This window comes from Arvicanthis niloticus, chromosome 9 (genome assembly GCF_011762505.2).
Source record: "Arvicanthis niloticus isolate mArvNil1 chromosome 9, mArvNil1.pat.X, whole genome shotgun sequence".
NCBI lineage: Eukaryota > Metazoa > Chordata > Mammalia > Rodentia > Muridae > Arvicanthis > Arvicanthis niloticus.
The window spans coordinates 47003616-47020626 of record NC_047666.1 but is presented as its reverse complement, the minus strand read 5'-3'; the positions used below and the strand labels follow the sequence as shown (position 1 = coordinate 47020626).

General features: G+C 46.4%; 1 protein-coding gene across 1 annotated transcript in view; it reads right to left on the bottom strand.

The window, feature by feature from the left end:
• The window catches only part of Itpr1 (inositol 1,4,5-trisphosphate receptor type 1), a 320805-nt gene that overhangs the window by 77508 nt on the left and 226286 nt on the right, over positions 1–17011 (bottom strand). Inside the window, exon 45 of the mRNA XM_076940207.1 lies at positions 140–320. Coding sequence (XP_076796322.1) covers positions 140–320 — 181 coding nt within the window. The remainder of the gene's footprint in view (positions 1–139; positions 321–17011) is intronic.

Sequence of the window (17011 nt, the reverse complement as noted above, 5' to 3'; positions counted from 1 at the left end):
GGATGACATAACCAGAGTGGTAGCGTTCCTCTAAAGGCCCTGTTTAGAAGGTATGCTGGAACCTGGAAGTCATGAAAAGCATACAGCGGAACACAAGGCTCCTCTGCCAACTCCAGTCCAATGGACCAAAGCTTATTACCTTTCTTCCGAGATGGGGCATCCCTGTCCACTTCATCATCTTTCTTTTTGTTTCCCAAGTCACTGGTGTTCACTGTCACCGTTGCCTTGATTTCTTGCTGGGCCACCTTCATTCGATCGTAAAAGACCTTGAAGAACTTCTCTGACTTCTTATCTTCTGTCAGCCGGCAGAAAAATGAGTGCTGTCATGGAGAAGAACAGATTCTCAACACCAAGGTGGGCCCATGAGATGGACGCGAATAAGATCCCCAAATTAAATGGAGATCCTAGGCAGGTCAAAAGCCTTATAAACGATCAACCATTCAGTATATTCGCTCCTCGGAGTTTAAGGCCTGAGCTTTTCAACATGGGAAACTTCAAAGAAGCAGCTGAACTCGGAGTGCCCCCTCCACGCTCCACCCTCCACCCTGGTCCAGCTAGGAAGAACCTCTCCTCTCCTCTCAATGGACAATGCACATGATAAGTCCACAAATGACAAAAATGGAAAATGGTTGTAGTGATTACTGCAGGGAGGTCATTTGTCTTCTCTGTGCTCCTGTGCACACCCCTAGGAACAGTGAATGGAAATATGCCGTCTGCTTCACAGGGCATGCTCATAGGCAGAGGTGACCTGTCCACAAGCCAGGCTGAGGTTTAAGAGCCAAAAGTGCTCAGGAAGGTATGGGATCATATGACAGGAGCTTAGATGAGAGTGACAGTGGGCGGGAGCAATCCCAAATTCCTCAAGAAAATGGTAAATTTTCAAACGAGGCCTTACACCATAGGAAGGAGTGGTTAGATGATGTTCTGAATTTCCAGGTAGCTTGCCTCTTGGATGTGCATTTGTTTTTGGCCCTACTGCAAGCAAGAGTGTATATTGTTGATGTGAAAACACAATATGGTGTCTCTTCTTCATTTACGAGTGTTCGCTTTCAGCCCCTTGCAAGAACCACACTGTTGTGAGTTATTTACATAAAAATACAATACGGTCATTTCCAAAGGAATGAGACAAAGTTCCAGACAATATAATTCCTTCTCTCAGGAGATCTTTCTGTCAGTTTCATACCTGCCTACAGGGATGCCTAGGTTTCCAATGCTGGAAAGAACTAGAGCCCTCCTTCCCGTGCTGCAATGGCCCCTAATTCCTCCAGCTTTTATATGTATATCTCCCAACTCAGTAACCCACCCCACAGAGCTACAGTTTCTATCTGTGGACAGGCAGTTACAGGTACCGTGGCTCTTCTGGCTACTGATAAGCCCCAGTGACCAGCATTTGTACAACAATTGCTTATGTTATACTTCCTTGCTCGTGGCCTTTCTTCTTGCTCATGGGTTTTGACTTTTGGTCCTGACAACACAGGATCTGCTACTCCTTTGCATACCTTCCGATTCTGACCTATCCCTTGCAATCATTCCTGAGTGTCTAGGCCTATCTCTATCTTCCTGACTGTGTGGTCACTGAGTCCTGTAAGACCATGACTCTTCAACTGACTGTACATCTGGAGTGGTCACCATTGTCCTTGACTGCCTTCTCATTTCTTTTTGCTTTCTTTCCATTTCATCCACTCACCCACCTGCTATTGTGCACCTGTCATGAGCTGGGCACTGTGTCAAGTACTGAGAGAAACAGGAAAGAACACAGGGGGCCTGAATCCCCACTCACCATGAAACTGACAGCCTGGTTAGAAAAAAACACAGTGATTCAACACTCACCCTAACAATCACTGACTGACTCCTTCTTTTATCTCTAGGAAAAAAACCCAGAGTCTTCTGGCAAACAGCTCTGTGGCAGCCACTCAATGCTACCACTTGGATCTTTCCACAGCTAGGCCCTCCTCGTCTCTTTGTCTCCCCACTGAGGTTACTTCCTGCCCTAATAAAGGCATCCCCGAACAAAGCTCAGGTCAACTGCGTGTTTTCAAATGCCCAGTTTTGTTCTGACAAGAGCAAGATGCTGGGAAATCTCATGGTTGTATTTACTGTCCAGCTGCTGTCTTGTGCAGAAGTGTAAGCTCTATGAAGGCCAACAGCCTTCATATGTTGTGACCGACAGCCACCTCCACAGCACCTTGATCAGGCTCAGCTTACAACAGGCACTCCATAGTCATTTGACATCAGCTTGATAAGAAGCTAATGTTTTATAATCTTCTTTTGACTAGCTCCCCTCAATGAGATCCTTCTTATATTCAGCAAACTTGACAAAAATAAAAGGCCATCAAATAAATAGATTCTGGAGAAACTGCTTAACTATCAGAAAGCAACTTTTGATGGTTCCCCTCAGAGTCAACACATCCACAAATAAAATGAGCCATGAGAAGATGGGGAACCAAAGCACAGCTCCTTAATTCCCAGGACTGGCCTTCCCCAGGCCACAGGCCACATTATAGCTTCTCACATCCAGGGTCATAGGAGAGACTGCTTGCTCAAGGGACACTGCTGGGGTTCACTTGAAGGCAGACGCTCAGGATAACCCATGCAGTTGCCATCCCAGCATGGGGCAACTTTAAAAGAATTTGGGGGACAATCTGGTCATTTGATCAAACAAAGTACCTCAGTTTAGAAAATATATAAATAAATGGAGCCTGCAATCTGTCTCCCCCAACAGGGAGAGGTGGCACACAGCTAGCTGGCTGGCTGCAAACCACAGGGCTTGCTCAGCGTTCAGGGGGGTAGCCCAGCTGATGTTAGCTGACACCTCCAGGGTAAGGGAAGCTCTCCTGAAATGAGAGAAGGGCAGAGACTTCTGTCTATGTGTCTGCAATGGGCCACTCTGTTTATTTTGCATTATTTATATCAATCCTTGGTCAGCTCCTCGAGGACTTGGAGCAGAAGGTCTTTTAGGAAGAGAACAAGAACATAGTGACTGCAGAAGACTAGAGAGCTGCCTGTGGTGCCCCTCCCCCACTGTCACTCCTCACTGTTTGAGCTCTGCATTTTCTGTCTCCAGGGAGGCTCTTTATAGAGAAGGCAATGCAAGGCACAGGTCTCGATCCCACCTCTCTATACACAAGTGAAAGGGCTGCCACTACACATGGAATGAACAGCTCATGCCTACTGCCAAGCTTCAGCTCTATGTAGCATCAAGGGTCACCATAGAAAGCAGGTGCCTTACTTTCCTCATCTGCAAAATGAATATAGTGGCAGTATTTCCTGGTGAGCTTGAGGGCCCACAGAGATGACTTAGAGCCACCCTCATAGTAGGTCAAGGTCACTGACTTCCTTACTAGGTGCCAGGAGGAAATCCTTTGTGCAGCAGCTTAACTAAGTACCTGCTGAGCGTTGATTCTCGGGACCCTAAAAGACATTACATGTTAAATACTTAGCACACTTCAGACACTGCAACTTATGAGGAAGACAGTCACCTGGGGCAGGGGCACACACATGCAGTGCAGTGATTCAGGGGTATAACGGAGCACAGGCTCAGGCTCTCAGAAAGACCACGTTACACAAAGACAGCTGGAAGAAGACATCCAGTCTCTTGAAGGAGGCATGGCATCTTCTGTGAGGATAGGAGTGAGTACTGATGGCAGAGCCAGTGAAGGAGCCTTCTACAACACAACAAAATGCGAGCCAAGGCGAGAAGACAGGTGTGGAACCACACAGGGCTCAGGGACAACCTGGTGGGGCCTGCTAGAGTGATTTACTTGCCCCCTCCATGGTGAGATCTAGACATTAAGAGACTGGGCCTCTCCCCTCCTCACAGGCCTAGTCACCTTCATCAAACTTCTTTCTGAGGTAACTAAGAAGGGAGAAGCACCTGTGGCCTGTCACACCATGTGGGACTCAAGACTAGAGCAAACAGGTGCACAGCCCCCATAGCCTCAGCCCTACTTGGTCCCATGTCCACTTTCTTCACTGAACTTACTTCGTTGGAGTGTCTTTTCCCTCCAGGCCAAGAGTTGTCACAGGGAGATTTTTACTCCCCTCCTCCCCCCAATCTTTCCCATCATACCACCTGTCTAGGTGTGACTGAACCCTTCAATATAAAGCTAGCCCAAGGCAAGAAACACTAGATGGCAATAGAAATGGAAATGGCGGCTGTCTCTGTAGGTGCTGATGGGAAGTACTATTAACAAGGGGGGGGGGGATAAGATAATGTTCTGGGGTGAAGGACCATCTTGACGAGAGAGAGCTGCAGTTGCATAGATGTTGAAAGCCAACAGGCTTCTCAAAGACAAGTCCATGCTCATCCCTGAGTCTTGCACTGCGCCTTACACCAGAAATGAATGTGGCAGAGGGAATGATTGCTAATTATCAACCTTCAACAATGAGACAACCTTGGAGCACCACAGGGGCCCACTGATATCACAAGATCCCTTTAACATGGAGGAAGGTAGCTAGGGGATAGGAGGAGCACGGTGGTGTGAGTCGTCAATTCCTTGCTGCTATGTTTAAAGGAAAAGGCTGGGAGCCCAGGTAAGAAGGTTGCCTCATAAAAGCTGTGAACAGCCAGTAAGTGGAGTGACCCTGTGGCCTCCAGCTGGACACACAGCCTTGCTGGCACCTGGATTTTAATCTAGAAAGCCTCTAGGTTTGTGGTTATCTGTTATTGTAGCCATACAATAGGTGTAAAAACATTGAAAAAATCTAATGAAGTTCCACTCTTCAAATCTGCACATACTTCTGTGGGCAAAAACTGTACCACACAGAAGAAACAAGCCTGTTTTGGTTCCAGAATGCTAGGGAACTTTGGTAACATATACACGGGACCACTTCCAGAATATCCCTGGTCACTTGAGGGAACCACATCTGCCTGCCCCTCACTGACCTGTCCTCACCCTTCTGTTATCTTCAGATCACGCTGGATGCCAAACTCTTTTCATACATGCTGTCTCATCAGCATCTGAAGAGATCGCCAAGATAGATACCGTCGTTCATAAACTAGGCACATTGCACACAAGCATGCTAGGGTCAGGGGAGGTCAGAGGCTGTGGCAGCGCCACAAAAAGCTCTTGCCCAACAGGAAGGCAGCTTTGGTGGGCAGACATGAACCGAGGCTGGAAAAGCAGAGGAAACAGGGCTTGTTTGGGGGCAGACATTCACCACCAAGCTGAGACGCGAGGTATGGCAGGTCTGCACATGACATGCTTGAGGGAAGGAAGTGGGGTCAGGGGTAGGGTGAGGAAGTGGCTGCTGACCTCAGCCATCTCTAGGCAGTGGTGGAGGGTACAGGTAGGGGGTAGGGTAATGGCAGCCATTATAAGCTAAGGTTCAAAACAAAACAAACGGAGAAGAGAAGCAAGATCATAGGTTACTTACTATGGCTGGAGCTGGGAGAAATCAGCAGGGCCCAGTGTCTGGCCCAATGTCTTGCCCAGCATAATAACCCTGCTCTCTCCTCCTCAAATACTATTCAATGCACAGACACCTTATATAAGGGAGACACGGGCAGAAGGGACCCCTTTGAGATGGCATTAGAACCATACAGAGTCTTGAAACTAATTCACAGATTTACAAACTACCCAGTTAGCTACCCACTCCACATTTTACAAATGAGGAAAGTGAGCTCACACAGGAAAAGGATTTTGTGAACGGCACAAGAAGACCCCTGTCTCCTTACTGCCTGTGTTGGTTAGTTTCTTGTCAACTTGACCCAAGCTAGAGCCACCTAAGAGAGAACCTCAGATGGGGTTGTCTAAGGGGAATCATTTCCTTGATTGATAATGGATATGGGGGGGGGGCAGCCCACAGTGGGTAGTGCCATCCTGGGACGTTGGTACTGGGATATATAAAAAAGCAAACAAATTAAGCCGATAAGGAACATTCTGCCCTGACTTCCCTCAGTGATGGGCTGTGACATGGAAGGGTAAGATGAAATAAACTCTTTCCTTCCCAAGTTGCCTTTTGTCATGGCACTCATCCCAGCAGTAGAAACAAAACTATGACATGGCTCAATCCAGTTCTCCAGGACCAGAGCAGCTTGTGGTTAATTAAAACCTGAGCCTTAGTTCACGATCCTATTCTACGGTCCTTGTTTTGTGGATGGTTTTCCCATATTGGACTGAGTGTCACGGGTGCTGATGAACCTGTGAAATAGGTCTCAAACCAAAATAATACAATTACCTGCTATTCCATCTTGGAAACAAACTGTTGCTTAATTAGCCTGTTGGCCACCTGCTACCTCCACCCGAGAGAGACCTTGCAAAAAAAAAAAAAAAAAAAAAAAAAAAAAAAAAGCAGCCTGGCTTATGCTATGACAAGAGGCACCCTGAGGTTACGGCCCAACAGAGAGGATGTACTCTACAGAAAGCGGGAAGATATCTGTGATGTGCCAGACACTTTCAAGTATAAGAGGCAACAACCCTAATTAAGCTGTGGGCCTGAGATCTTGGACAAAATCATCCCGGGAGATAGAGGCCTTTCCTGTAACCTGGATACACAGCCAGGACAATGAGTGAATGGCAGGCAGATCTTCCTCATCTGAAAGGAGGATCTGGGCTCAGCAAGCAAAGGACAGGCAGGCTCTTGGACTCAGCTATCATGATGCTCCCTGGAATGTAAGCTGCCTGCTTAGACCTGCCCGGGCACTGGACCACTCAGTTTGGAGGAGCCCATTGGTGGGTATGTCAGCTACAAGATAGGGTGATGGCCAGAAGTGGAGATGCCTGTGATCCAGACTGTCTCCTCACTGGAGCAGCCTAGGGCCAGGGTGGTGGTGGGACTTTGATCCTTCTCCAAAAAAAAGACATTAGTATGCTGTGGCTGGGCTACCTTCTACACTCACTCCGGACCCTGAGAAAAATCCAGAAAGAGAGTTTTTTTTCCATTTGACTGCTTCACAAGACGTGATCCTGACGGATACAGCCATGACGCTGTTCAGATGGCGTAGTTCACTTATCGGCTGCAAAATGAATCAAGTCCTTGGGCTAAGTCTGAGAATTTGAAAAATTTGGCTGAGCAGCGAGCCAACAATGGTGTTTCCAAGCGCGGATGAAGGGTCTACGTTTCCTCTTTGCTTTATTCTATTTGACACTAGCTCATCATGGGACTTAAGCAGCATCGTATCTCAAACAACTCTGACCTCCCCAGTGGAGCAAAGTAATGACCCTTGGCTTTTCTCCACCCACCTGTAATTAACTGAGAATTTACCACTTCCTAGGTATCCTTTCTGAAAAATTATATGGCAGTCAATAACGATACCAATTTGCCAGGCATCACCCAAGTATGTGATACACACTATCTCTATTAATCTTCAGCCATCCCATAGGTAGGTGCCATTATTATCTCTACTGATAAAGAAACAGAGCTTTCGACCAGTTATGTAAGTTGCCAAGTTATACAACTAGTGCTTGCTGGAGCTGCCCCCATACTTAGCCTGGCATGCTTCTGACACTCTAGCCTTCAACCACAGCTTTGTTAAACTTGTCTCTGTGGAACAAGAGTCTGTCAGAGTCTGGATACCTTACAGCTTTTTATAAGCCATCCATGCCTATACTCCAACTCTGTCAGAGATACAAACACAGACTACTATCATGGTAAAGAATCACTGTGAAAGGTACCAAGAATCACACCTCCACGGGAAACAAGGTGTTTAAGGTGTTAGCTCTGATTCCCAAATAATCCCTTTATGGTATTTGAGGTTTGCCAGAATTGAGGGCTTATAAATTCTCAAAAAAGCCACTGTCACACACTCACACTGTCACACAAAGTGTACTGTAGGACTTGAGTCTTTTTCTTAGGTACCAAGTGTAATGATCACAAGTCAAGGATTAGAAAACACAAGGCAATAAAATATACTTGATTAGGCACACCAGCCCTGGAGAACTGGAACTCAGAAATTAACATTTTGGCCTTGGCTTCTCGCTAGCCAATCCTGTAGTCTTAGGTAGTTCATCTTCATTTGGGGCTATGGTCTTGGGGATTCCTTCTCAGAGAAAATGAGACTTTTATCACCTGCCTGGTCCGTATCACATGGAAGAGGCTAGGGCTCTATCAGGGTAGCAGTTATGAAACTGTGTGGAAAACAACCTGACTCCTACTGAGCTTGATGTAAGTGCATGATGATATTATTATCTAACAGTAATGCCTGTGTCAATGGGAAGGCACTTGGATATAGGATAGGTGGGTCCGTGGGTGGTATGTGAGGATCAAAATCTCCTACGCATGTAATATCCAGTGACAATTCCATATGCTATTGGTAGCTCAAGATAGCTTCTAAATTGACAGCAAAAACATAGTAAATGGTAATCCCCTGTAGTTGTCACGATGTAAGAAATAACAATAAAACCAGTCTAGACTATTACTAGCTACAGAAGCCATTCTGATTTCTGTAGACATAGGGATAAGCCTTTTAGTTTCCAGTTCATAAAGTAACATATCTCCAAAGCTAGAATCCAAGCCTGATACCAGGCTTGCCTTCCTAGACAGTCGTCGGTGTCTGTCTCTCTCACTCTCCTTTTAAAAAGATTTTATTTAGAACTGTGTGTATGTGTGTTTCTGTGTGCAGGTATCTGCATGAGCAGCTGCGGATGCTAGAAGAGAGTGTTGGGCCCTGGAGAGCTGGAGTTACAGGTGGTTGGGAGATAACACGGGTACTGGAAATGACTTTGGGTCCTCTGCAAGGACAGTGTGCTCTCTTAACCACTCTCCGCCCATCTGACCACACTGAGGCCATCTAGGTAGCCACTTTTTTTTTTTTCCATGAAGTTTTCTCCTGTATTTTCAACTCTTGACTTTGGGACAAGATGGACATATAAAAAAAGGGAACATTTCCCTTTGCAAACGTTATTAAAACTCAACATAAAAAGTCAAGTTTTAAGCTTACTATGGTGGCACAAGCCCTCAATCGCAGCACTCGGTAGGTAAATGCAGGCATTTACCTGTGGGTTCTAGGACAGTCTACACAGAGAACTCCACAATAGCCTAGATTGTCTGGAAGAAATCAAAACAAAACAACAAAACAAAACAAAAACACAAAAAGGTAAAGGATTTTTTTTTTGCTTTTTTTTTTTTGCAAGGTTTGATGGTTGAACTAAACACCTGAAGCTGTCACTTAATCAAGTTTTCGACAGCTGTTTCAGGCTTTAATGAGTTCAGAAACAAACTGCTGTATGGGAAGGGAGGAGCCAATAAGCAAACCAAGGGTGCCCTGAAAATCATCAATGTCTCAACATCATTTTTCAAAAATGAGGTCCTGCCTCATCTGATCTGTGGAGCCTCCTCTGATAGCTTAAAAATGTACACCCATTTTCAATTGCTGTGCCAACCAAGAATAGGCAGAGGGCATGTTCTGGCCCATCACTGACTCCTGGTGCCAGAGAGAAGGATACCCTTGCTTGATTCATTAGATTCCTGGACTTCAGGGTCAAGAACAAAGCAGACCTTCAAAGATGCTTTTCAAAGTAAAATAATTCATCTCTTAACAAGCATCCAAGTCCACTCTCTTCTGAGATGCACGCTTTCTCTGAGGCAGGAAGCTAACTGCGCTCTCCGTCATCTGGCTTTCAATGCCCACAGGAGTTGGCACTTGCTGGGAAATTCTGCCCCATCTATATAGCATAGCATGCAGATCACCATGCAGATCAGAATAGGAATAGTTTCATACATATTCATCAACAACATCTCAGCCAACAAAATATACTTAAAAAAAATTAGGCCGGGCAGGCCTGGTAGCACACACTGTAACCCTGCAATCCCAGCACTCAGTAGACTGAGGCAGGAAAGACCTCTCCACAAAATTAGAGATCACCCTGGGCTACAGAGTGAAAACTTGTGTTTAAATAAATAACAAGGTGTCTTCCAAAGTCCCGTCTGACTATACAAGTATACCGGCAGCAGTCACTCTCCACTAAGACTTAAGAGTCACTCCAAAGGATTTCAGAGACAGGGATATTACTTTGGAGAACCCTGTGCCTCTGGCATAATTTTTCTCCAGCTTTAACTACTAGAACTTGTTACAGAGTCTAAAGGTCAGTATCTTTTGTGGAGACACATTGGTGTGATTTCTGGCCAAAGACATAAAGAGAAAAAATTAATCCTCCAGGAAAAAAAAAAATCGATGATGACCAATGGATTGAAAACTAGGCCCAATCCATAAAGACAACAAAGTCAGTGTGGGTCGAGAACTGCAAGATGAGGTAGGAGTCTCCCTGCTAACCTTCTACCTGTTGCAAGAAAGTATTGCAGTTGGTCTTTGAATGTATGAGCCTTGTTCTAAAGTCAGTAATAGTGCCTTTTATTAATTACTATAAATCTCAGATCCAGGGAAGACTTCACTGCAAAGGATTTAAGGCCTCAAAGTCTTAACCCATGGCCATCTTCTCAAATAGAGAAGAAGGCCATGACCAACAATCCAGATATGGCCCTGGAGCTGCAGGAGGTATGTGTCAGCCAGTCCAGAAGCACCTTCTGGGGTCATGATGCAATGAGTCTCTTTGGCAGTTTGTGTGAAACTCTCAAGTCCCGTCTTGGCTTGCCCACAGATTCACTGTGAGATCTGCAGTGGGGAGTGCATGGAGGTCTCCTCCTCAGACCTCCAACCTGTAAGAATATGTAAGAAGCGCTTGGGGGAAAAAACAGCAATGTGTTCTCAACTGAGTGTGTTACAAAAGACCTGTAAATCCTATCACTTAAGAGATGAAGGTGTAAGCTACACAGTGAGACCCTGTCAAGGAAAGGAAAGAGAAAGGGGAAAAAAAAAAGAGAGAGAGAAGGCACATCTTAGTACATTAACAGTATTACCCAAACAAATGTGCCCCGCCCCATCTCCCAACTTCTCACACCCATCTTTTGATGAGCTTCTTCATTAGTATCATCCTGAGGCCATAAAGGTATCCCACAGTGAAACATGTAGATGGCCAAAGGGACCAAAGGGGCCAAGGGTGGGCAGGATGAAATGACACAGCCCTCATTCATCCAAGTGCATCTCAATGAAGAGCAATGCAGTCTACATCAGCTCCAGGGGTCTGGGTAAGGAGTCTTCACTCTGGAAAGAGGAAGGCCAAGGTTGAGGCCTTGGCCATGGCTAGTTATTCTTTCTTACATTTATGGGTGTGACGATCTGAGATATGACAAGAGAGGCCTGAGGAAAAAGTCAGTCTTCCTTGAGGTCATGCATCTGTTCTGTGTACTTGAGGGGACCATTCATTAACTTATTTAGACCAGTTTCCTGACTCAGAGCTCCAAGCTTCTCAGGGACCTTGCCTTGAAACTTATAGCAGGACCACGAATAATCCTTTGTTCACACATTTTCTGTGTCTGTGTGGAGCCCTGGGGCTGAGAAGGAGCTTTATAACCTATATCCTTAAGGAGGCAGAGCCATGTGCTTGGGGATGACCTGGGAACTGCATGCCTTTGGGCAGGTCCCTCACTAAACTCCTGACATAGTTTCCTCATCTTCAGGAGGAAAGAGGGAGATTAAGAACTATCTGGGAGGCTTATTGAGAGGAAATAGGAAATACATGTGACAACCCATGCAGCACGGGGCACCCGGCAAGATTCAATGCTATCCCCTCCTACCCATCCCTGCTCTCAACACACTTGACTGTGACAAGTCCACTAGACCATAAGATCCAAAGAAAAATAAACACCCTCTCTCATGCCAAAGACAAAAACAATGTCTAGTTGACGGGAAACCTGCTGTCCAACTCATCTTACCCTCAGACCCACTCTTGTGAGACCATCACATCTCCCAACCCAGCAGGTCCATTCACTATGTTGGGCAATGGGCCTTTCCGGCGATGTCCCTATGGCCAGAAAAGCATCCTGACAGTGACATATACAGATAGCTAAATCAACGGAGGTGGTCAGGTTGAAATTACTCATCTTTGTTAGCTCAATATATTCCAGCCCTGGCAGCCGTAGTATGCATCTAAGCAGGTCACTGACCTGAGCCAGCTTGGTGCCCTTTAGAAGTACTGAGTAGGGGCTGGCAGAGAGCGTGGAGATCACCTAATCCAGCCTCCCACCTGATGACAGGCAAATTACCAAAGCTGAGCAGTCACCTCATGCTACTGCCCGCCCTGCCTGGTGTTCCTGGCATACTGGCCTTCTCAGCAATGCCAGCACACCCAGTCTCAGGATTGGAATACCCTTACTCTTAACCCCATTCCATCTGGAAGGTCTCAACATCAGTATCTCCTCCAAGAGTGTGCTCAGAGAACAATTCCTTGCTTCCGGTCTCACTCTCTCAGTTTTGCTGTACACTAGTTGTCTGCTGGTTTCCTACTGGTCTCGCCCACTGGATGGCATACTATTAAAGTCAAGACTGGCACTGTTCCTGCCCCAACCCGCACAAGCATTCTGTCCAGTACTCAGTATTTATTGTCTTAGTGAATGAATAACAACCCTAAAGGAGGCACAGTTCCAAAAACCTTAAGCTGAGGTTTAATACTGGGTATGTGAAAGCTCAAAGTCCCGCTGAATGGGGAAGTGTCCCACTTCAGGGCAGCAGGACGAGCTGGCACTTAGCAGGCTTTTGCTTCTAACTCTGGGACAGGTTCAGCCTGGCTGGGGATCTTTAATCTTCCCAGTTAACTGTTAACCAATAGGGCCTCAGAGACACAGCTGCCTGCATCATTAAGTTGGGAGCAGGAAGGGCAATTCTTTGTGGGCCTTCCACCTCAGAGGCTGGCTCCCTCCCCAGGCTTGACAACTACAAACTCAGAGCTGAACTATCTGTGGGGTCATGTTGCAAGAACATTAATAAAGCCACATTTCTCAAACACTGGCTGCTGAGGGTGACTCTAACACACCCTCCTTCAATTACAGTGCCCCCTTCTACCCCTCCTCCCACCCCCCAACCCCCCACCCCCGCCTTTTAAAGTCTTGGATTTTTGGAACAGTGGCGGGAGGGGAAAGATTCATATGGTTTACAGGACCACAGCCTTGGGTGTCTGAGCCACACTGATGAAGCAATCTCCAAACCCAACCACAGGTAACTGGTAAAACACGGAGAGCCACTTTCAGAGGGGATCTTAGTGGACCTTGGGAAATACAAGTGTGGGTAGGTCCTGAAGTGGCAAGAGGAGCTAAGACACAGAGCTGCAGTCATCTGTGGACTTTAAGAAGGTTCTCAGAACTGCCGGCTCCAGGTTTGTGTCTGAGGTGACTGAGTTGCCTCCTATTCAGGATCAAGCTGCTGCCTAGCCCAGTAAAAAACATTGTAGGACCGGCCCATCACCAGCTCAGTGGGAGAACACTTGCCTAATATGCACAAGGCCCTGGGTTCTATACTCAGCACCAGGGAGAAAGAGAAAAATGTCTCAACCACGAAGTTAACTCTGCTGGAAGGTTTCCAAAGGGAAAGTCCCTCAAGTTACTCAGAGGGGAAAAAAAATTACCTACTCAGTCTGGAATCTGGGATGTTTTATGCAGATGTCTGCAGCTCAAGTTAATGAAGGGAAGTCAGCTGGCCTTTGATTATTCAAACAGGCTACCTCTATTAAGGGTTGCACAACTCAGAAGCAATGAAGGGGTGGGGTTGACTTTTTAAATTTTTTTAGTTTAAAAATCTTAAGCCTGTTTTGCTGGAACTCTTTCCCCCTATGGAGTTCTTCATCTCAACTTATTCTTTTGTACTTGTTAAAAGCTTCCGCTCTGGTGAGTGTCAACACAAAGTCAGCACAGAAACCTGGGTGGCTTCCCTCAGAAGCCAAGGTGCAGGCAGCAGGGAGCATTCCCTGGCAGCCACAGGGTTCTCAGCCATATACCTTCCTTGTTATATGTTGGAGTTGGGGTGTGTGTGTGTGTGTGTGTGTGTACGTGCACTCTCACACAGGCGCTTACGCTCGAGACAGATGGAGGATCAAACCCAGAGTTTCACCCGTGCCAAGTACACACTGTCCCACTTAGCTAACTCCCTGGCACATGGCTTCTTTTTTTTTTTTTTTTTTTTAATGTGGGTTAATTCAACCTGTAACTTTCAGGTAACAGGGGTCACCCAGAGAACCATCATTGTGGGACAAACTTCCCTTGTTTTCCTATTCCTACGAATCTCTTTTTATAAAAGTGTGATTCTGTTTTATAAAAATATGGCCAGAGGGGACAGATGTCATTCAGCTCAAGGCAAGAACAGAGACTAGGATGTAGGGAAACACAAACAACCTCTCTCCTCTAGGGCAAACTGCTGTGCTAGGAACAACAGAATCCACCTGGTTCCAGAGCCATCTAGCAGGAGACAGAAAGCCTCTACCAAGCAACAGGGGAGGATAAGTCCCAGCAATGGAGGGAGTGGTTATGAAAAATCACGGGAAAACAGACAGGGGAGGGTGGGAAAGGAGCACCTTAGGAAAAACTCTTCTGAAGCCCTGGGGCTACACAAGGGGGGTGTTTGTGGAAGGGAGGGAAAATATTCCTGTTTCCTGAGGCAGCTCCAAGAAATCACGAGTGGGTGTGAGAAACAAGGAAGCTCATGGATTAAAAAGAAAAGAAAAGAAGAGGGGGTGGGGAGTCAGGGAAGGGGAAAGCAGGATCCTTGAGAGACAGGGGAATTAAAAACGCCATGGCAACAATGTGGTCCACCTACTACCCCTGGCCGCCCACCCACAGCCTGATTCTTTACTGACGCATTTTGAGAACAAGCTGGTTCCTACCAGCTCAGGAAGGTGAGCAAACCCGGAGAGCTCATTAAATCCCAGCTCTGCGACTCTTGCCTGCCTGCAGATAGTGAGCAAGGAGGACATAAATAGAAGTTATGTAACATCTCTTTGTTGATTCCTGTGCTCACCAAAAACATGCGGCATGACCTGGTTTTTCTTTAAAGTTCCGCCTTGGCCTGCTGGTTGACGACTCTAATGCAGTTAGGAACCATCTTAAAGTTTAAACAGCAGGATACAGACTTCCGAGTTAAAAGGAACTCAGGCCCAAGGCAAGTTATCTTTGGATATTAAAAAAACCAACAAACAAAATAACAGCAACAAAGACAGGTGAATCTTGGGATTTCCTCTTAGGACCTTTCCTGATGAAAACTGAAAAAAACTGGGGGTAAACACCCACAGCAGAGCCTCAGGAGAGTGGCTCGTGGGGCTTTTACAGGGAGGTGAGTGGATGAACAAAGAAATAGAAAGAACTGCATGAGTGCCCCTAGCTATGGTGGAGAAGACAGTTTACTGACGATAAGGAGAGGGAGCACGTAGAGTAAGCAGGTACATTCTGGAGCATCCAGAGTAGATGTGAGCAGACTCAGGGGTACTATTTGAGGAAGGAGGGGAAGGGAAGAGAGGGGAACTATGTGCTTCATCCACAAGGCCCAAACACACAACAAGAGCAGGCAGTCAAAAAGGTTGGGTTATATAGGGAAGAGCAGCCCAGCCCCTAGTGGAGAAATTTAAATTAGTGGGCGGGGTTTGCCAGCCAAGAGGGCCCTGTGACAGGTAAGGATTGAGGGACACTGGGAAAATCTCCAGGCCAGGCCCACTTTGACACGTTATATAGCCACCTCAACCATTCATCCCAGGTTTGAAACCTAATGTCCAGTACCAGAGATTTCCAGCTAAGTGCTGGGTTCTAACTACCTTCCAGGCACAGGGAGCTGTCTCTCTTTCTTTCCCTTAACAGGCAAGACAGTAAGAATCCAGTAGGCTACAAAGGCCTCCCCACAAACAAGATGACACAAACAAGCCTTGCACTGTAAAACCAATAGGTCCTAAAGTCTGGCCTGTTGTGGCCAGGCCCTCCAGTGGCTGAGTCCTGGGCTCAGTCATAGACTCTCCTAACCTTCCTTCTAAGGAGCTGTGCTTACAGGTTGTGCCCCTGAGCCAGAAGACTTCTTGCTTAACCTATTGATGCTGTCAGACTGTTTCAAACATTGTTACCATGGAAACTTCCCTAGTGGATCAGTCTTCAAGACAACATTACAGGTGCTGATCCCAGGAAGCTGTTCCTGAATCTTAAGAGTGTACAGTGCAAACGAGGGAGACTTTTAAACCCAGAATACAAGGGTTTCAACTCAAATGTTTTCAAAGGTAGGACAGGTAGGCATGAGTCAAATGAGGGGTAGGCTGTGGTGAGCCCAGAGCACAAACGAGGCCCACTCTAGTGCTCCAAGTCTATGTAAGGTCAATGCTCTGGGCAAGCAAATTCACTCTGGTGGGCTATAATCAGCTCAATGGCTCTCACTGTACTGTGGGATTGCCTTCCTCATCAGAAGTCAGAGGTAGTCAAAACCAGAGCACTTAGATCAGGCAGGAGGCTTGAGATCAAATGAAAGCAATTAAAGAGCTCTTCGTCACAATATTAAAAAGGTCCAGATGACTCCTATAACGGCGAGGACATGAGGTGGTTGTTGTTTGTTTTTAGTTTAAAAAGCTCAAAGATCAGCAGCAAGGATTCATGGTGATTAAGCACAAACCCCTCACCTAACCCGGGAGGAAAGAAGTACAAGACTCAAGGCAGTTGTTGAAAAGGCCTCTGGCTCGGCTGTGTCACTGAACTGCGCGAGGAGACTTTCTATAAGCCCATTAGCTCCATGCCTTCTCCCGTTCTCCATCCCTGCAGAGAAGCAGCTAATCTCCCTTCTACAGTACAGAGAGTGAGGAACTGGCAGAAACCGACACATCTTCATGCGCCGACGTTGCCAGGTAACAAATGGAGAAATGTACTCAGAAAACTGTATGTGACAATATGCAACCTCCGCTCTGCAGCTGATAACCAAGAGAGTGTTAAAACACCATGTTCTCTTAACACTTGGGTTTTAGTGTGAAAATAAAATTAAATGGGATACTTCCTCTTGTAAATACAAGGCAGGCGTGCATCTCACAGATACATGCCAAACTGGGAATAGTAGAAGGGGGTTTGTAACAGCCATCACAGGTCTGTTCCAGCAATCCTGCTTCCTCCATATGAAGCCCAGAAAACACCAAGAAATGTAGCGGCTGAATAAGAAGAGCCTTTTACACGCTGGATATATTCGCCTCTGGCCAGACAAAGCTACGCACGATGAGAATACAAGTACAAA